Source organism: Mus caroli, unplaced genomic scaffold (assembly GCF_978045245.1).
Source record: "Mus caroli unplaced genomic scaffold, Mus_caroli_1 scaffold_7, whole genome shotgun sequence".
NCBI classification, from domain to species: Eukaryota; Metazoa; Chordata; class Mammalia; order Rodentia; family Muridae; genus Mus; species Mus caroli.
This window is the reverse complement of record NW_028227262.1, coordinates 76,042,035-76,063,610: the sequence shown is the minus strand read 5'-3', so window position 1 is coordinate 76,063,610 and position 21,576 is coordinate 76,042,035. Positions and strand designations below refer to the sequence as shown.

The 21,576-nt window shown below is 44.3% G+C and overlaps 1 protein-coding gene across 1 annotated transcript in view; it reads right to left on the bottom strand.

Moving 5' to 3' along the window:
• Positions 1-19,158, bottom strand: part of Dnah6 (dynein axonemal heavy chain 6) — a 202,163-nt gene extending 183,005 nt beyond the window's left edge. Inside the window, exons 1-4 of the mRNA XM_021164519.2 lie at positions 19,076-19,158; positions 17,130-17,365; positions 10,355-10,516; positions 7,608-7,870 (exon numbers count right to left, since the gene is read on the bottom strand). Coding sequence (XP_021020178.1) covers positions 7,608-7,870; positions 10,355-10,516; positions 17,130-17,357 — 653 coding nt within the window. The 5' untranslated portion in view covers positions 17,358-17,365; positions 19,076-19,158. The remainder of the gene's footprint in view (positions 1-7,607; positions 7,871-10,354; positions 10,517-17,129; positions 17,366-19,075) is intronic.
• Positions 19,159-21,576: the final 2,418 nt, after the last annotated feature.

Below are 21,576 nucleotides of genomic sequence, written 5' to 3'. Positions count from 1 at the left end.
CAGGGCAAAACACATGCAAATTTTTTACAAGCATGCATTACTATTTTGTTAATTGTTTATTATTTATTTGGAAGACATGTCTCTATGTTTATGTGGACATTCTGCAAGAGTCATTCTGTGTTTCTGTCATGCAGATCCTGTGGTTTGAACTCAGGTCATCAGTCTTGGTGGCAAGCACCTTTACCATCTGAGCCATCTCTCTCCTCTCTCTCTTTCTCTCTCTCTCTCTCTCTCTCTCTCTCTGTGTGTGTGTGTGTGTGTGTCTGTGATTGTCTCAGAAGTTTTAGTCAGTGGTCCCTCAGACTGAAGAGAGACACATGACAGTGGTGGCAATATGGCAGAGGCAGTTCACTTCATGGCAGTCAGGAAGCAGACAGAGTGGGGGACTGACTGGGAATTAGGAATGACCACTGAAGGCACGCCTCAGTGACCTACTTTCTTCAACAAGACCCTGCCTCCTCAAGTTTCCCAAACTTCCTAAAATACCACTGCCAGCTGGAGACCACGTGCTCAGGACATGAGCCTGTGGGGACAGTTCCTATTCAGGCTTAGTCTACACAGCATGGACACTTACTGCATACTTATGAGGAAGCTAGAATCCAAGTCAAACCTAGACTCTGAATCCTCATGTGTTCTAAAGTTCCAGGTCAACAGCTTCCTAGACCATGTTGCTAAAGGTATGTGTGAACTGCTGGCCTCCAGCTGGAAATAAGAAAAGCTGCACAGAGTCCAAGTGAGTTCATTCTCACGGAGACACTTGAAGATCAGCATGGTGTTTTCCTGCCCTCAGCATCTCTTACACTTTCCTCCATACTGACAAAGAAAAGCTGTGGCTAACTTCCTTTAAGTGTTCTTGGCTCTCGGCTATTTCTTCTCTATCTACAGTGTGCAGAACCTCTTCTAGTTTGTCCACAGATTTTTTTCCCCTGACCCTGCTGCTCATCTAACTTCAATCTTCACGTCTTCCCTCTGTTCCTTCAGAGTGGTGTGTGCCAGCAGCCACGTTCACCCTTCTTTCACAGTTCCAACTGGTCCTCCCCAACTTCCTAGATCAAATGTTTTTTGGTCTTTTTGAGGATTTTAAAAACATACAATAAGATAAGATCATATCTATTCCCCACATTCTCCCCAAACATGCCACCTTTCAACTTCATGCCTTTTGATATCTACTAAATTGTGTGTGTATTATGCATGTATATGTGAGTGTATATATGTGAAAGTGTGTGCGAATATATGTGTATGTGTCAATGTGTGTATTCATGTGTTTGTGTGTGTGTGTGTGAAAGTATGCATGCGTGCACATGCATGTGTGTGTATACCCATGTGGAGGCCAGAGGTCAAACTCAAGGATTCATAGGTGTCATCTGTCTTGTTTTGTGAGACAAGGTCTTTTACTAGCTAGGACCTGGGTCTCACTGACTAGGCTATGTTGGCTGCCTGGTGAGCTCCAGGGATTCCTGTCTCTACTTCCCCAGCACTAAAAGGGCAAGCTCATGACACATGCCCAGTTTTTGTGCTGAGGATTGAAGGCAAATTCTCATGCCTGGAAAGTAAGTCTTCCACTGACTCAGAGACTGTATGGAGACTCTTCTCACAAGGATCCAGCGCAATCCAGTTAGTGGACGGACAGGGGAAGCAAGGTCAGGAAAAGCTCATCAAACTTTAGATGCTCTGTGTAATGCTCTGTGATCTTATTCCCTTAGACTTTTCCTGGCCATTGCTGAAAGGTTCTTTCCATTGGAACCCAAATTCAGGTTCCAAGATTCTGTGCTATGGGAATCCCAGCGCAATAGTTCTCCACCATAATTCAGTTTTAGCTTCTCCCCATGCAGAAATAGTTTACCAGTCAGGGTCATTTTTTTTTATCATAATCAATGTTACTTGGAAACAATCAACTTGATGATTAACAAGGGGGATGGGGTTGTAAGGTCATGTTCCCATGCAGCATAAAAATGTTCTATAATCCTAAAACACTTCCCAAGTTTGATATAAAATACCCACATAGAGATAGAACTCTGGTGACTGCAAGGGCTTGTGAAGACACTAATGATAATTTCTTTATAGCATATGATAAAAAATGCAAGGCACATCGTCAGTCTTGAGTTTGATAAAAGCTGCATGTAAAATGTAGCTCTGTTGAAGTCTGGGCAGCTACCTCTGCTTAGAGAACTGTGGAAGCAGGGCCACCAACGAATGGTTGGGTGCATTACTGCCTGTGCCGGATGGCTAGGAATTCCCAGTATTTGGATGACTGGTTCTCCTGCAATTAGCTATCAAATGTATCGCAGGTTTGTCTTTAACTCTTATGATGTCTCTTCCTGTGACAGATGCAGGGTTGAAATTTCCCGTGGTAGTATAACTGAGCTAAACTTTGGTCAAACATTCCCATGCTGAGTGTTTTAGAAACATCGGTGAAGCTGTCTCTCAAACACAGCTGTTATTAATTCAGGTCCACATCTCAAATAAAAATAACCCCAGAAGTGTGTTAAATCACCTTTTCCTAGAGCTAAAAATTTTAAAACCTTCTTCTCGCCAGCATCTGTTAATTTATTTTCTGGCAACTCTTGGAATGTGTTTCGGTTCATTCAGGTACAGAAATGTCCGTTACCACAGCTATGTAACCAAGTACCATCCTTAACTAACTCAGCGAGTGAAGTTTCATCATTTGTAAATATTTTTCTGATTACTGACAAAATTCCTCTTTGAATCCAACATGTTAAGAGTGAAGCTAGATTTGTCTTAAAATACCTTGTTTTCTCAATGAGTGAGCCAACCAACAACCCACCCAATTTGAGACACATCCCACGGGCAAGCACCAATCCCTGACTCTATTAATGATACCCTCTTATGCTTGTAGACAGGAATTTAGCATGGGTGTCCTCCGAGAGGCTCTACCCACCAGCTGACTCAGACAGATGCAGACACCAACAGCCAAACTGTGGATGGGGCTTGGGGACTGTTATGGAAGAATAGGAGGTAGGATTGTGACCCCTAAGGGGAACTCCACAGGAAGACCATCAGAGTCAACTAGCCTGGTCTCTTGGGGCTCTCAGAGACCGAACCACCCACCAAAGAGCATACACAGGCTGGACCTAGACCTCATCACACATATGTATGTAGCAGATGTGCAGCTTGGTCTTCATGTGGATCCTGAACAATTGGAGCAGGGGGTAGCTCAAAAGCTGTGGCCCGTACATGGAATATGTTCTTCTAGTTGGGCTGCTGTGTCTGGCCTCAGTGGGAGAGAACGCACCTAACCTCACAGAGACCACATGTGCCAGGGTAGGGGATACCCAGAGGGGCCTCCACTCGCTCAGAGGAGAAAGGAGGTAGGGGAAAGATTATAGGGGGAGTGACTGGGAGGGGACAGTGAACAGGATGTAAAGTGAATAAGTAAAAATATAGTAGTAGCAGTAGTAGTAGTAGTAGTAATAAATTTTTTAAAAGGAGTGAAGCTGGTGAAATGGCCTGCTCTTGTCCCTTTGCAAAGAGCTAAGACTTAAAACTAAACAGACCACTTGTGTCTGTACAGAGGCTGAGCATAAATGATGGTTGAAGACTTAGCCACAGAGAAGACATTTATAGTACTCATTTGTGAAACATCAAGGAAGAGGGGGCAGAAAGAATGTAAGATGGAGGATGGCAAGAAGGACTGAAGAATAGCTGTATTCTAAGCCTAACATAACCAGGGCAACCAAGGTCCATCTAGCAGTCTCACAGCTATGCCTGCTGGCACTGGACCCACAGAAGCTGGGTCCTCCTAACAGGCAGCCATGGAGGGGAGGAACCCTTTCCACACACTGCTGCTGGATGTATGAGCCAGCGTCAGACTCCGGATAACAGCCAGCTGTGTGCCTGCTAGTGAGCTTGCCAGGCTCTGATGGTTAGTTCCAAATGCAGAGTCACACAGAGAGCCCTAGTTAAACACTGTGGACACTAAACCAAACCAAAACTTGTTCACAGGGGGAAAGAGGTGGGGCCGGGGGAAAGCCGAGGCCAACATATTTAGGCATCTCTCCTTGAAGCATACTCCTGAAAACAGTGTGGATGCTTAACACATATTACTTAATTGGTTCTTTAAAGATAACTGATAAGCTTTCCCTCTAAGGGACTATGGAAGCGAAAAACACTCTACATGTATATATTTACTATGCTTAGCAATTTCATTTTTGTGTTTGTTAGTTGGTTGGTTGGTTGGTTGGTTGGTTGGCTGGTTGGTTGGGTTTGGTTTCTGAGACAAGAGCTCTTTATTATATAGCTCTGGCTGTCCTGGAAGTCACTATGTAAACCAGGCTGGCCTCAAATTCTCAGAGATCCACCTTCCCCTGCTTCCTGAGTACTGGAATTTAGAGTGTGCACCACCATGGTGGGTTATTATGCTTAACAATTATTCGAAGGTCTTACAATTATTGTATTACATTATTTTAAAAGGACTTTGCCATACTGTGTCCTCATTTTGTTAACCAGTATTCACTATTTTATATTATTTTAAAGCATTTGTTAAAACAAAACAAAACAAAACAAAACACAATGGCTAGGTGTGACCATGCACACCTTTAATCCCAGCACTTGGGAGGCATAGGCAGGCAGATCTCCGTGAGTTTGAGGCCAGCCTGGTCTCTTACAGAGTGGTTTTCAGGACAGCCAGGGCTGTTATAACAGGAAAACCTTGTCTTGAAAAAAAAAAGCCCCCAAAACAAACAAAAAACCAAAAAACCCCATTTATTTATTTTGGGGATTCATGTGCCACAATGTGTGTGTGTGTGTGTGTGTGTGTGTGTGTGGGTGGGTGTGTGTTTGGAGGACAACTTAGTGGGAGTCAGTTCTAGCCTTTTGTTGTGTGGGTTCCAGGGATGGAGCTCAGGCTCAGGCTCAGTGATAGGCTCCTCTCCTGCGGAGCCCTCTCAGCAGCCTTGGCCCTTACTACCTCTTGACTTCTGTCTGCATCTGACTATGCAGCATCCACTGCCTTCAAGCACAGGACTTACAATGTTCAAGCTTGCGGGAGGGGCAGGAGCTGAACTCTAAATGTTACTCGCATCAGTCCCAAAATATGTAGAATAATCAACTCAGCTCCCCTGGTATAGGTACCCAATGGTCTAGAAGCACAGTTGATCTCCAGAGTTGAGCAAAACCCGGTTTTCTAACCGTTTCCTCTGCAGTGCCTCCTCTGGTGCTGACATCAGTGAGAAGCAGCTTTGCATTTGGTAAACTGGGGGATACATACCTGCTGTACCACTCGGTGCTGTCTGCGTTCTTGGGCTTTTTTTTCCCTCAGAAGTCAAAATTATGGAAATAGTCCCATATATAAATCAAGAAATATGTTTATAAAATCAGCAGATAAACCGTTTTCATGAATCTTTCTTTAAAATCTTTAACTTCATCTTCAAAACCAATAGCTATTTTTCAAGATGAATAAAGTAGTGATAAGAATGGAAACACTTTGGCAGTATTAAATATCAAAAATAGTTTATACATCACAGGGCTTTAAATTCTTGTATAGTTAATCCTATATCTTAAAAAAAAAAAACCTAGATATTTTTACCTTAAAAAAAAAAAAAAACCCTCTCTTGACTCTACTCTAATTCTCCTCAATCTATCAAAAATAGTTTTACGACGTGCCAGCAAAGGTGGGTACCACTCCATTTTTCCCTCCAAGTAGCATCCTAAAACTCATATGCCTAAGCCCACATGCTTGTTTTTCTCTGTCTAGTCTGATACACGTGGTCTTCTGTGTCTCAGATAATAGCAGCTCTAGTCTTCTTGTTCAGACAAGCCACTGTTGATGTCATCCTGGATTGGGGGTGCTCCCTACTGGTTGATGTCATCCTGGTGGGGTGCTCCCTACTGTGGTCTTCGGAAGCTTCTCATTGGCTTTCTCTTCAGACTTCCAGGATAAAGGCAGTCATTGGTGCTGGCTCCCCAACACTCCTCTCAGGAGGCATAAGGATCCTTTCTGAAACACAAGCCAGGGCGCGACTCTTCTCTACTTGAAGTCATCGGGTTCTTTTCCATGTTCTCAGAGTAGAATCTAAAGTCCTTTCAGTGCCCAGCAAGGCCAAATGATTCATCTCTGTTCTCCTTCAGCCTCCTCTCTGCCCCTTCGACACTGCAGGTATCTTCCCACCTCAGGGAATCAGGACACAAGCTCTCGCTGTCTGGATGTTCTTTGTGCCACCGTGTAATTCCTTTCCTTTCAACTTCTTGTTCAACCACGCTGGCCATGCTGGTTAGCTCACCGCCTCTCTTCCGGCACTCCCGGTCTCTTTAACCATGTGTCTCACTTGCAGCCCCTGGGTAATGCTTATGCATTGTGCTTGTTGTCTTTTTTCCGGGATATATACTATCCTTCCTACTATCTCTCTTATTTTTTTTTAAAGATTTATTTATTTATTATTATGTAAGTACACTGTAGCTGTCTTCAGACACACCAGAAGAGGGCGTCAGATCTCATTACGGATGGTTGTGAGCCACCATGTGGTTGCTGGGATTTGAACTCTGGACCTTCGGAAGAGCAGTCGGGTGCTCTTACCCACTGAGCCATCTCACCAGCCCACTATCTCTCTTATTAATGCTTTTGAGATTCACAAGTCTATTATTTTACATTTTCATTAAAATAGTTTTGCTTTTCCCCAGAACAGCTGTCTTCAGTGTAATTTGGCTCCATTTAAAGTACAGTCTTGAATAAGGAAAACAAGATAGCCGACAGTAAGGATGGAAGCTTGAGGAACTGGGGGCCACAGCCAAACTATTGACACCATCAAGGGAAGACTTGACAATATCCGTCAGTCTGGCTGAGTATGGGAGAAAGGCAGTATCATCTTTTGAAGTAGGTGGAGCAGCTATCATCTCTCTGTGCTGCTGACCTTTAATGCAGTGTGAAGGCTCACCGCTGCATGATCCTTTGAATTATAGGAACAGCATGTATGCTCAGGGTCAATGGAGAGAATGTGGCTGTGTGTCGCTTATTCCTCGAAGCCCTTATCTCTACTCTATAAAAGGCTGACGTGAGGTTGGAGAATTGGCTTATCAGTAAGAGCACCTCTGTTCAGGTCCTATAACTGTCTGTAACTCCAGTCCCAGGGTATCTAATGCCCTCTTCTGGCCTCCAAGGGTACTGCATGCGTGTGGTACAAGAGTGTGTATGTGTATTTACATGTATAGGCAAATACTCAAATACACATAAAACAAAACAAAAAATATTTAAGCCCAGCCAAAGTAATATGTAAAACAAGTAGTTATGCATCGTCTACTGTGTGTACCTTGATATTCTCTTTTCTCGATAATCCAAAAAATACCAAAAATGTCTGTAATACTGATCAAAGTACGCCATAACACTACATTAAGTAATGCTACATACATATATGAGAAACAGCACTGCCTGTGTACTGCTCTGTAAAATTGTTAATTTTTATAGCTAGAAAAAAAAGAAAGATAAAGGGAGTTATAAATAAAATTACTGTATGAGGATTCACTTATGATTGGGAAGTAATCACAATTACTTTTGATCATATTTATCATTAGTGCCAAGTCAATTACGGATAACACTTACAACCTTATTTGAGATTTGTAACGCTAAATGAATTGCTTCATAAAAGAGAACTCACTTTAGATTATATGTATCATATTCTATGGAAGACTTGGGTACGGCAGAGATCATGTAAAGGAATCCGAGATGTTCATTCTCATGTACTATTTTGATGATTTGCAAGGGGTCTCTAATGTTGGCTTTAATGACTTCTTCTCGGTCATGGAAGGTGTACGTTGGATAAGTTGAAGACCTCATTCCAAAGAGCCCTCTTCTTCCAATACTTGTGCGTGGCAGTTTAGTCGGAGAAGGAGAGAACACATCTGCAGAGGGTCGATGGACCTAAATAGGGACAAGTGTGTTAAACAGAGTTCCTGCGAAGAGGACACAGAAAAAGGGCAGAGACCCCCAAATTTCCAAAAAGGGGACGTTCTGAAGCTGGAAGTTTTCACTGTCATTAAGGACTGGCACCCCAGTCCTCACCATTCCTTAGCCACGCAGCAGTCCCACTGCCCCCTCCCGCTTAACACCAGGCTCACTACATTACACTCGCATGCTCTCTGTGTGTGAGCTCACCTTGCTCAGCTGTGCCCTAGCTGTCTCCTCTTAGCCTTAGCACTTATTTGAACGACTTTGATACTTTTTGGCGAATGCGGACTTAAACGGCTGCCATCATAGCTTGTAATATACACTTCTGGGTGGCTTCAGTGAATGCTGGAAATACAGTCACTGCCTTTGGGAAGCATTTATTTTATTAATAGGATCAGTGCTTCTCAAATGTAAATAGAGTTGTGGATTAGGGGAGCGGAGCGGGTAGGGAGCTTCTTTAAATGCAGGTCCTGACTCAGTATTGCTGGGATGGGTCCTAGGATTCTGCATCTCTAATCTGCTCACAGGAGACGTGGAGCTTACTGGTAGGTGGACCACACTTCTGAGCAGGAAGGCTAAGTACTGTGAGACCCCGACTTAAAACGTTTCTCCCTGAAAGGTAAAGCCCCTAAAACATTCCCCCAAGCTTGTTTTCTCTGATCTCTAAAAATACAGCTAGAAAGAAGCTCTTTGTTCTCTATAACCAGCAAAAAAAAAAAAAAAAAAAAAGCCTAGCCAGGCACTTGCCTGGCTCCCTGTGTCAAGGACACCCCCACCCCACCCCGAGAGAAGAGCGTAGCCAGACTCCTCCCAACTCCTCCCAATTCCTCACTTTTCCTTTAAAGCCTCTACTGTTACTGCTCCGGGTGAACTCCCCTGCCCTGCTCAGCACAAGGAGTTCGTCCTCAGCTAGCTGATAATAAAACCTCTTGCAGTTTGCATCAGGTGTAGTTTTCTCTCGAGTCATTAGGGTGCCAGCCAGCTCATTCTGGGACTTGAGCGGAGGTCCAGCTTCCGGGGTCCTACAGTACCATCCACACTGTGCTCACCCCCCCCCCCCCCCCCCGCACCGCCCCATACACACTTTGAGCAGCTCTCTGGGCAATCCATATTTTCTTTTTAAATCGTTCTCTTCCTCCAGGGCATCTCCTCTCATCCACATTTCTCTTTAATCCTTTTTAGCAATTTCCTTCCGTTACAATCAGGAGCTGTGCATAACTCAAACGCTGCTGTTTCTGTTCGGCCATCCCTCTACAGAAGATGCCCACACAATTTTTCTTTTCTTCTGAACTCTCAAGACTATGAGACCCATTTTATGCCAAGTGAATCAGTTTATGAGTCGCCAAACCTTTTCCTGGCTCTACTTATATTGCCCCTTAAGAAGGAGGAACAAGCCAGGCAGTGGTGGTGCACACCTTTAATCCCAGCACTTGGGAGGCAGAGGCAGGTGGATTTCTGAGTCCGAGGCCAGCCTGGTCTACAAAGTGAGTTCCAGGACAGCTAGGGCTACACCGAGAAACTCTGTTTGGGGCGGGGGAAGGAGGGACAGGTTCTCCCATCTGTTTCTTTCTTAGTTATCTACAATCACTTAAAGCAGTGGTTCTCAAATGTGGGTAGCAACCCCTTCGTGAATGGCACAACCCTTTCACAGAGGTTGCCTACGGCCACTAGAAAACACAGGTGCTTACATTATGATTTCATAGCAGTAGAAGCATTACAGTTATGAAGTAGCAACAAAATAGTTTTATGGTTGGCAGGGGGGAGTCATCAAAACATGAGGAACTGTATTCCAGGGTCTTAGCATTTAGGAAGGCTGAGAACCACTGACTTAAAGTCATGCACTGACAGGCCTTTCTTAAGTCCATTCCTAAGGCAGCTGGCGGCTTTAGAATTGCCAGTGACGACATGGCGTCTTTGGTGCTGCTTTGGTCTGTCTTTTTTTGAGACAGGGTCTCATTCGGCAGAACTGGCTCTTCTGGAATTTGCTATGCAGACCAAGCTGGCTTCAAACCCACAGAGATATGTCTGCCTCTGCCTTCTAAGTCATGGAATAAAGCCACTATGCCTGGCTTAGTCTCTATTTTATTGCCTCTCTTCAGAGTTTTCCAATTCCCCCATTTCTGGAAAAAAGTCACAAATTTCAAACAATTATTTATAACATATATATACACATATACATATATACATATGTGTATATATATATGTATATGTATACACACATACATATATAAAACTTTATGTATAACACCATTAGCTTGCTAGCAAGAAAACATCAAAAGATGATAATGATGCTGGATATTCTCTCCACGACTTTCCTTTCCTGTACTAATTTTCCTTAGAAATATCCTATTTTGCAAATGCAAGCAACTGTATCCATCTCCTTAGGAACTAAAAGCGTGTGACCAACACCACACACACGGTAGTTTAAGGACTGCTTAAGTGTTTTACATATCGTACCTGTTTCCTTTTCACAGCTTCTTGGGCCTGGAGACTAGTGATTGAAGCTCTGTCAGCCGTGCTTGGTGATGGCTTAAGAATTCCAGAGTTCATGAGCTTCTGTCGATTCTGTTCATATATGTACTCGGGCTGCTTGTGATCTTGGTAGACTTTTAGCACTGGCTTTGGGAAGTAAGAGATGGGATTATCTTGTTAATGTCATTGCAGACTTTGTTCTTTACTACTGAGAGGACAGAGTTAGCCAGAGCCAGGCTGACTCCGTAACAGGCTTCACTCACACTGATTAGTTTGGGAGACTCAGCCTAAGTTTCTGTATCCCAGAAATGAGAACTTGGACCCAGGAACCTGTGGTCAACCAACAACAGCCTCAGGCAGCCAATCTGAGGACATCTTGTCATCTGGCCTGAAGAATAAGTAGCTAGAAAGAATAGGCACCCTCCCTCGCCCCCCTCCCCCGGAAGTCTCCAGAGTCTAACCAATTGTAGAATCAGTTAGACCCCGAAAGACAGAGCTAACCAATCAAGGTAAAAGGGCACACGCCCCTCCCTGGAATCCCCTGTCAATAAGAGCTAGGGGTATCCATTTCCAAATGAAGAAACCCCCTGCATGCAGGAAATTCAGCTGAATTGACACTCTCTGCTTGAGTCTGCTACCCTTGCCCTGCTGGAAATTGATCTTCTCTATTCTAAGTTTCTATCCAAGCCACAGATCTCTTGCTTCCTGTCGCCGATCTGATGCTCAAATAAGACTTTTCTGCTTGGTGTCAGCACTTGTAGAACTAAAATTAAGAAAAGCTCACTTACCCCTAACTAACTGTGACACAGTTACTGCCACTAGACTGTTGGACGAAACAAGCAACACACAGGCCTGTGTGCTGACAGAAAACAGAGCCAAGGCTCTGGGATACAAAAGAACCTTCAGACTCAGGCACCTGAAAATCCCCAGCAGAAACTCAGCAGGAAGGAGGCCAGTCTCTATTCTAAGTAATTGTGGTCAACTTGACACAAACCTGAGTCGTGTTCGGGAAGAGGGAATCTCAGTTAAGAGAATGCCTCTATCAGACTGTCTTGTGGGCATGTCTGTGGGGCATTTCCTTCACAAATGATTTATGTGGGAGGGCCCAGACCACAGCAGTGTGAGTGGTTCTAGGAAGTATAAGAATGCAGGTTGAGCAAGCCATGGGGAGCAAGCACTCCTCTGTGGCCTTCCGTTCCCACCTTGAGCTCATGTCATGGCTTTCCTGGATGATGGACTTCAATCTGTAAGTGGAAATAAAATCCTTTGTCCTTCTGGTTGCTTTTGGTCATTAGTGTTTGTCACAGCAACCAAAAGCAAAAGATAGTTTCTCAAGGATTTCTATTTGGGGCAAGAATTATGAAATTGTAACTAATTATATTCAAAATACTGTTGTACCTCCTTCTAACACACGGAGGAAAGGCGAGAAGACACTGGATAGCTGGTAGAAGCTTCCTTCAAGATTTTTCTCTATTGTGCAAGTTTTTCTGAATACGGTTCCCAAAGCCATACACAATCTGTCTTAGTCACTATAGCCGTGAAGAGGCACCATGACCTCAGCAACTCTTATACAAGAGAGCATTTAATTGGGTGCTTGCTAACAGTTTCAGAGGCTTAGTCTATTACCATCTGGCAGGGAGCATGGTGGCAGGAGTAGTGGGCATAGTGCTGGGGAAGTAGTTTACGGCTACATTCTGAGCTTCAGGCAGATAGAAAGAAAGCAAGCCTGAGCCTAGCATGGCCTTCCATCCCGAGTCCCACACTTCCCTCAACAAGGCCGCCTCTACTCCCACAATGCCTCATCTCCTAACCCTTCTAATCCTTTCAAATAGTGTCATTCCCCGGTGACTAAGCATTCAAATACATGAGCCAATGAGGGTCATTCCTATTCAAACCACTACAAAACCTCATCAACAATAAATTTACCATAAGACATGGGATTTACCATGAAAATCAAGTATGAACCCTTCAAATTTCAATCTGTAGGTTTTAGAGGCAGGCTGGAGATTTCATAGTAGTGTGACTCTACTAAGCTTCCCAAGATCTATATATACTAGGACAAAATTCCAAGTGTTCCCTCCTTGGGGAACTTCAGAGGCCACAATGTCAGTTGAATGAGACAGACACAATGGGGACAAGGAAAAGAGAAACACGAGATAAATGCAGGGAAAGGGAGCAGAACACATTGAGCACACTTGTTTTGTTTGTGGGATTTTTTGTGTGTGTATTGTGTGTTCAAGTACATGTGTGTTCTTATGTGTATGTGAGCAGGGACAACTTTGGCTGTTGCTCCTTAGGTATTATCCACCTCATTTTTTTGAGGTAGGCCTGTCACTGTCTTAGGACTCACCAAGTAGAAGAGGCTGGATAGCTAGCCAGACCCAGGGAGTTTGCCTGCCGCCCTCCTCATTGTTTTGTAATGTGAATTCTGGAGGCTTGAACTCAGGTCTGAGTGCTTGCCCACTGTCCTAGTTTGCTTGCTATTGCTCTGATAAACCCTGTGCAAGGCAACTCGGGAAAGGAAGTGTGCACTTCCTCTTGCAGCTTACAGCCCATCAAGGGAAGTCAAGGCAGGAACTCAAGGCAAGCACCTTGGGGCAGTTAAATGTAGGGAGAGAGTGAAGGGCACAGAATTCTAAGGAGCAGAGACCATGGAGAATGTTGTCTAGTGGCAGGCCTTCCAATCTCATAGTCAGCTATCTTTTTTTCATTTATATCTTCCAGGACTACCAATCCAGGGGTGTGACTGCTTTAGTGGGCTGGACACTTCCACATCAACCATTAACCAAGAGAATGCCCCACAGACCAATTCTCCCATGGGTCAATCTGATGGAGGCTTTTTCTCAGTTGAGGTTAGCCCTAACTTGTGTCCATTCACACACACACACACACAGACACAAGCCAGCATGGTGTGTGTGTTCTTGCACACATTGTAAGTGTGGAAGTCAGAGAACAACTTTCAGGAGTCAGTTCTCCCCCTCCCCCTGGGGACTGAACTCAGGTCGTCAGACTTGGCTGATTCATCTCACCAGCTCTGACAATAAAGTCTTTAAAACCTGTAAATCAGGAGTGGAGAGATGGTTTGGCAGTTAGGACCACCTGCTGCTCTAGCAGAGGATCTGCACTGGGTTCCCAGCACCCACGTGGCAGCTCACATCCTTCCTCAACTCCAGTTCCAGGAGATCCAACGTTCTATTCTGTCCCAGCACACACATGGCAGCTCACCTCCATCCTCAACTCCAAGAGATCCAACGTTCTATTCTGTCCTCCTTGGGCACCAGACATACACACACAGTGCACCGACATATATTTAAGCAAAGCATTCATACATGTTAAATAATATTTTTTAGAGCTGTGAGCCCACACTGACATCTTAAAGACGAACATGTATTCTCTATGAATGGTGATAGCAAATAAGGCTATGGGACAATTTTAATATCAGAAAGCAGCCTCTTGTTGATTTAAAATACCATGAATTTTTAAAAGCCATGAAGCACTGGAGATGGTTCAGCAAGTAGAGGCACTTGCTTCCAAACCTGGTATCCTGAGTTCAATCCCTGGGGCCTACCTGTTGGAGAAAGCTGACCCCATATGCCTGCTGACCTGCGTATGCCTCTCCCATTTGGCACGTGTCCCCCAAAAATGTAATTTTAAAAGTGTAAGTAATTAAAGATATTCTAAGAACATTTTACAGCTTGCAGGGTTCTTGATTGCGAGCCAAGGTATCTGAGAGTGAAGTGTTATGATGTCCGCAACCCACTTTAAGTGATAAAGCAACAGGCACACATGGGTGTGTGGACAGGCGTAAAGTAAATGGGACAACACGGGAACAATTCTTGAATCTGGGTGGGAGGGGTGTAAGCTTGTGCACGGTTCCTTCGGCATTTCCATATATTTGGAACTTCGGATAAGGGAGAGTTGGAAGAAATGGGGATTTTAAAGCGAAGTAGTCAAACTTACAAAAGTGGATCAGATTCACATTGGTTACCATGCTGGTCGTCTCTATGCAAGGAGAGCGAGACTGCAGTGAGGTGTGGGACACTGGGACACTGGGGCAGTCTGCAGCTCCCAGGAGAGGGAGATTGTACCTGGATTTCAGCTAGCCAGTCCCTGCTCCCTCTTCTGAGGACCCTGCCAACATCTGTAACACTGATTCTTCTGAAAACAGACTTTATTCTGGGCCAGCGAGAGAGCTCAGTGGATAAGGGTGTTTGTAGCCAAGGCTCAAGACCTGCATTTAACCTCTGAACCCATACGTTAGAAGGATAGAACCGATTTTCATAAGTTATTCTCTGATGTCTACACATGTTTTATGCATGTGCGTGTGAACGCACACACACGGTCTATGTAAAAATATTTTTACACCCTTAACATATGTCCCAACCTGCTTCGCTCAACACTCAAGTGGGCCCCAGCTTCTGGTGTCTGCCATTTCTTAGTAGTATCACTGGTTGCGAACCAAGCCTTTTCCCTAATTTTGTTAAATTAGGGAAAATTCAACACTGTTAATGCTGCTTATTATATTTCTCTTTGAGGTGTTTATTTACAACTTCTCATAATAAAATAGAGACAGAATAATTTTAACATATTGTAAACCAGTTCACAAAAACCAATAGCGAACACCAACTACCCTAAGTACAGAAATCCTGAAGCCGTTATTAAAATCAAGAATAAGGTCATCAATATCACTATCACCTTAGTGTTTGTTTTGGTTCCTGTTCTGTTGCTGTAGAGAGGAACATGATCAAGGCAACGTAGAGAAGAAAGCATTTAGTTGGGGGTTTGCTTGTGGTTTCAGAGGGAGAGTCCATGACCATTGGGGTGGTGAGCAAGGCAGGAAGTGGGTAAGCATGGCGCCAGAGAGGTAGCTGAGAGTTGTCATCTGACTTGTGAGCAGGAAGCAGAGAGAGAGAGAGAGAGGAGAGAGAGAGAGAGAGAGAGACTGAGTTCTGAAGCCTCTAAGTCTCTCAAATTGTTCCTGAAGCTGGAAACCAGACATTCAAATATATATGGGGACCATTCTCATTCTAACTACCACAGTATCCACTTCTTCATTTTTGTCAGGGCACCTAGAACAACTGCCTTAGAATTTGGATCTGGAACGTTCCTTAAATGCATAGGTGCTGAAGGCTTGGTTCGCAACCCGTGATACTACTAAGAAATGGCAGACACCAGAAGCTGGGGCCCACTTGAGTGTTGAGCGAAGCAGGTTGTCTGGGACATATGTTAAGGGTGTGTATGGTCCTTGGCTCCTTTCCTTTTCTTTCTTTCTGCCTCCTGGATGCCACAGCTGCCTCCATCACACGCTCCATCAACACTTTACTCTGCCTTGTTGCAGGTCCAGAGCAGAGCTGGCTGCCCAGGGACTGAAGCCTATGAAGTGTGAGCCTCAGTAAACCTCTTCTCTTTAAGTTCATTTCCTCAGGCATTTTGCCAGGGTGACAGAAACCTATGGAATGAAGATTCAGAAAAAAGCTTTCTACCACAGGCCAGATAAATGTTTTAAGCGTTATGGGCCATAGAGTTTCTATTACAACCATATACTTCTGTCATGGAAGCAGAAAAGAAGTCTTGGGCATTATGCAAATAAATGGATGCGGCAGTCATCAATCCAAAAGATTAGGGTGTTCAATTTGACCTATGGGTCGTAGTTTGAAAACTAGATAAATTAATTGGTTCAGTTATAAAGGCAGGAGTATTAGAATTAGTTATATCTGTTATTTACATATATATCTGTGATATATGTATATATATCGAAAACAAAAGCTGAAAATTAAATATGAGAATTTAAAAGGATATTATTGACAATAAACAGAATTCCTTAATTTCATTCTTGTGTATGTGTCTGAGTATGTGTGCACTACATGTGTGTGGGTACCCATAGCATCCAGAAGTGGGTGTTGTATCCCTAGAGCTGTAGTTACAGATGGTTGTGATAGGAAGTGAACTCAGGTACTTCAGAAGAGCAGCAAATGCTCTTATCTGCTGTGTCAGCTCTCCAGACCCCTGACAGGGCCTTCTTTCAAAATAAGGAACCAAATTAAAATAGTCAGCAATCATTTTTACATGAAAAAGATAGGACCTTATTATAGAGAAACTATTCAAGCACTAAAAAAAAATAAATCAAAGCCGGGCGTGGTGGCGCACGCCTTTAATCCCAGCACTCGGGAGGCAGAGGCAGGTGGATTTCTGAGTTCGAGGCCAGCCTGGGCTACAGAGTGAGTTCCAGGACAGCCACGACTACACAGAGAAACCCTGTCTCGAAAAACAAAACAAAACAAAAAATAAATAAATAAATAAATAAATAAATAATAAAAAAGGAAATATGACATGAAAATCTTCATCGATATAGAAAATAATTTAATTTAATAAAATGTGACACTTATTTTAATAAAAAATATTAATCAAATATAATATGACTTACATCAACAATATGAATCACTGTAAATCTGTGTGTCCAGCAAAAGTAAAGACAGGAGTCCACACATGTGTGGGTGTGCACACCCTCACCTCCGTTATGGTCAGAAAGAATAGTTCTCTTCCTGGAGGGCAACTTGAAGTGCTTTTCCAAGTTATCCTGGATGCAGAGGCAGGCAGACTGATGGACTCTCAAGGCCAGCCTGGTCTGCATAGCAAGTTCCAGATCAGCCAGGGATAGATAGTGGGAACCTAGCTGGAAAAACTGTGTGTGTGTGTGTGTGTGTGTGTGTGTGTGTGTGTGTGTGATCTGTTTGCTTGGGGTTTCCTTTTTTTTACTTACCAGAGGCTCCAGCTTCACAGGCTGCTGTCTCTTTCTGGTCCTCTCTTGAGCTTTTGTGGTATGCCTAAATACCAGGGTTGGAGGTTCAGGTTCATTTTCTTTGAGTGATACATAATTCAGAATTCCCTTTGCTTTTATTTTGTTTAGTCTGGCAAGTACAGGATTTTCTTCTGCCTGGTGTTCAATACTTTTCAGGTCAATTTCATCCTCTGTGCCTTGGAAAGCCATCCTTATTCCTACACAAGTGGGATAAAGAAAAGAAAAAAAAGAGGTCAGGTTGGACAAGATAACTGAGGGGAGACGGAGGGAGCGGAAAGAGCATTAAGGACTAGGAAGATCTGAATTCACATGCTTCCCCCAAAGAAAACCTGTCAAAATCTCCCCCAACAGAATGCTGGGACTGGAGGGATAACAGTTGAGATGTTTGCCTGGCTTGAAGAAGCCCTGCTCTGGGCCTGCACCTGCTTGGATTTGGAAGGATGAAGAGAAAGATGTTGAACACTACATTTGTCAGATCCGAGTACACATAACATTTCCCCAGGAATTTGGTTTTATAGATGCAGGTAAGAGGTCTGGGGAGATGGCTCCATCTGTAAACTGTTTGCTAGACGAGTGTCTTAGTTGGTGTTTCTATGGCTGTGATAAAACACTGACCACATGCAACTTGGGGAGGAAAGGGTTTGCTTCATGTTACAGCTTGTAGTCCATCTTGAAGGGAAGTCAGGTCAGGGACCGAAGGCAGGAATGGAAGCAAAAGCCATTGAGGAACACTGCTTCGTGACTTGCTCTTCATGGTTTGCTCAGCTTGCTTTTTTATACAACCCAGGATCACCTACTCAAAGGTGGCACAGCCTGTGGTAGACCGCACCTTCCCAATCATCAACCAAGAAAATGCTGGACGGACAAGCGTTTAGGCCAGTTTTACAAAGGCGTTTTCTCAGATGGGAGTCCTTCCCAAATAACTCTAGCTTGTGTCAAGTACACACACACACAGACACACAGACACCAAGCATAAGGACCCGGGTTCGGATCCCTAGCACCCATGTAAAAAGCGAGGCATGGAAGTGTTGCATGTAACCAAAGCACAGGGGAGTAGAGGCACACAGGTGAATCCTAGCCAGCCATGGATTGGTGGCTTTTTTTCTTTCAAACCCCCTTTCCCTACTTTGGGTCCATGGTTTGGGATGGGAAGGCCTTCCAGGCCACATGTGGCTTTGGCTGAGCTGCTTGGGGGAGTGTTTCTGTGGGGGCATCTTATGGTGGTGGCTGTAGGCTGGGGCAGGAAGGAGGGGCTGGCAGCTGCTCAGGGACTTCAAGCCAAGCTATCCAAACTTCAGATTTGGTGAGAGACCCTGTTTTGAAAAATCAGGGTGGAGAAGCAATTGAAGAAGACAGTCCGGTATCAATCTCTAGCCTCCCATATGCACATGCAAAGGTGCACACACACACACACACACACACCACCCACGCACCCCCCTCCCCCCCCCCACACACACAGAGAACAAACGAATGAACAAACAAAACATCTTGAATCAGGTGTGGACATGCCTACATTTTAATCTGGCTCAGTGCCAATAGGAATCAAAAGCCTTTTATGCAATTTTAACTTCTCAAGTAAGCCTATGAGAAACGAAAGGTCTTGACTTTAATGATGTGCTTTACCTAATATCTAAACTATCATTTCAATGCATAACGGTGCTGTGTGAGGCAGGGTTATGTGTTATCTTTCCGGGTAAATTTATACCTGGCGTCTAATGAACAGGATAGGTCTAGATTTGAACAGACAGTATGCAGTCTTGGGCAAGCCTAGCATCTCTAGCCCTCGCTTTCCTGTCCCCCCAGGATAGGAAGCTATCACTGAATCCATCTTTTCTGAGACTTTCTATCCCTGGGGAGGGGATGCTGAGTGTCTGGCTCTGCCCAAAGTTCAGTTCCAATGGACTCACCAAGCGGTTCAACAACAGCGTTCCCGAAGGGTCTCCAGAGGCCCAGCAATACCTGGTCTGGGAACAGAAGTCTAGTCCCAGGAGAAAATGTTTCCCGTTGCTTAGCAACCACTGGGCCACCAAGGACGCTTACTGCACTAAGGAGGAGCCGGTCAGTCGCTGCCAGCCAGTCTCGAGGAGCCGCTCTCGCTCTCCTGGAGCGCGCCAAGTAATTGAGCCAATCGCTGTTCCCAGAGTATTTGACGTCATTAGTTGTCAGGGAGCAGGCCCCACCCGGAGGATTCCTCCTTTAGAATGGAAATCTCAGGCAGCTTGGGCAAGCAGGCTTAGGAGGTCCCGTCGTTTTATGTGTTCCTTCCTTTCTGGACGATCCATGATCTGCAATCCAACCTTCTGTAGGTATCTGTTGTCTCTCAAGAGGCTTGAGTCTGACTTGACGTTCGCCCACACCTTAAAATGCCGAGGTGAAAGATTCAAGAGCCTCAGGCGAAGGTTGGGCAAACTGTGGAAGCCCTTTCACCTACCTTGGGGAACCGCTTCCCGGGTTGGCAGAGGCTGCTTTTCAACCTACAAAATGTTTTTCCCTACAAAATGTGATCACTGCTGGAACTACGTTCTTTTTTTCCTCTGCTTTCTTACCGTACCTTGGATAACCACCCCCTAACAAAAGCCGAGAAAACAGAGTGCGCCTTTGAGCCCACCTATCGTCAAGTAGATTATACAGAGCTGGAGTATAGATTACAGATCACTCAATCTACCCCACCTCTCCTCACACGCGCCCTGACATTTTGTCTCTTGTCATGTCAAGTTTTCAGGGAACATATTACAATTTTCACAAAACATTTTATTTTGTGCGCGCATGAGTGCTTGGTTGTGTGGGGTGTGTGTGTGTAGGCCAGAGGAGAATTTACAAGAGTTCGGATCTGTTCTTCCATTATGTGGCTGCGGGGGATGAAAGTCAGGTCATTGGGCCTGGCAGCAGGTGCCTTTGACTGCTGACCGATCTCACTGGCCCTGGGGAGTGTTTAAACTATATATATATATTTGGCAACTTGGCTTTTTAGAAGCTCATAAATTTAACATGACACATTTTATGAGTGCACACTAATTTAGCAGCAAAGGTCTTATTTAATGACGAAGGTCTGATGTTAGGAGAAAGATAAACAGGAAAGACCCATCAGGCATGCTAAGGCATCCAAGCAGCAGGGTGGATAGCATTGAAAGGGCAGCCCTGGATCCTTGGGAAGCCGCACAGCCTCAGGCTCTCAGCCTCTCTCCCCACTTTTTGGCATCCTGCGCATGTCCTTATATGGGGTGCTGTCCTTTCCCAGACCTACAGTTCTCCACTTTAGGCTGCACGCTGTGTGCTGGAGAGGGCTTCTTCAGGCAGGTAGGATTTTATACTCAAACTTCCACAAGACCACCATCAGAGGTGGGAGAGGGGGAAGCGCAGGGGGAGGAGGAGGAGGAGGAGGAGGGAGGGGGAGAGAGAGAGAGAGAGAGAGAGAGAGAGAGAGAGAGAGAGAGAGAGAGAGAGAGAGAGAGAGAGAGCCTCAGTAGGCTGAGGTGTCACATTCCACTCTCAGCACTCACAGGAATTTCAACTTTGCCCCATTTGGCAGCGTCTCTGGACATCATTGGCCTCCAGGCTCTTGGCTTGGATTTTCTGGGACTCCCTGGCCTACTGTTTATTCCCAGTTTGTTCAAAGCAGCTTGCCACCGTGTATAATGTGCAGGCATTTTTTTTTTTTAAGGAGGGTAGGGATAGCTTAATTTGTTGTTGTGTTTCTATTTCTAGAATTTTAAAATACTGGTTTTCCTTCACTTTAAATGATATTTATTTCTTGTCTTTGCAGATAATATGCTAATGCAGAAGTTAGGGGCAGTGTTGATTATATTCCATTAGCCTGGGATACTTGTGACCCTGTCTCAAACTAAATCAATGAGGTAAAATATACTCTCAAATTAAATCAACAAGATAAAATATACAAGACTTGGAACCCTGGTGGTGATGGCACATGCCTTTAAACCCAGAACTTGGGAGGCAGAGGCAGAGGCCAACCTGGTCTTTAGAGCAAGTTTTAGGGCAGCCAGGGCTACACAGAGAAATCCTACCTCAACAAAACAAAACAAAGAGTAGCAAATAAAACAAAATAAAACAAAAAACAAACAAAAAGACGTAGAATGTAGGAAATAATGTAAAATATTTCACTAATTTTTGTATTGACTACATGAAATAACATTTTAAGTGAATTGGGTTAAATAAAAATATAATTAAAATAAAAAAACATGTATTAACACCAATGGATTTTCTTTCTTTTAAAGATACTTAGTGAACATTTTGTTTATTTATTCATCTATTTGTTTATTTCCTGCGGCTGTGTGTGTTGCCATGGCACACGTGTGGAGGTCAATGGACAGCATCGGAGAGCTGGTTTTCTCCTTTCTCTGTGGGTCCTGGCGTCAAACTTCAGGTTTCCAGACTCGGTAGCAAACACCTT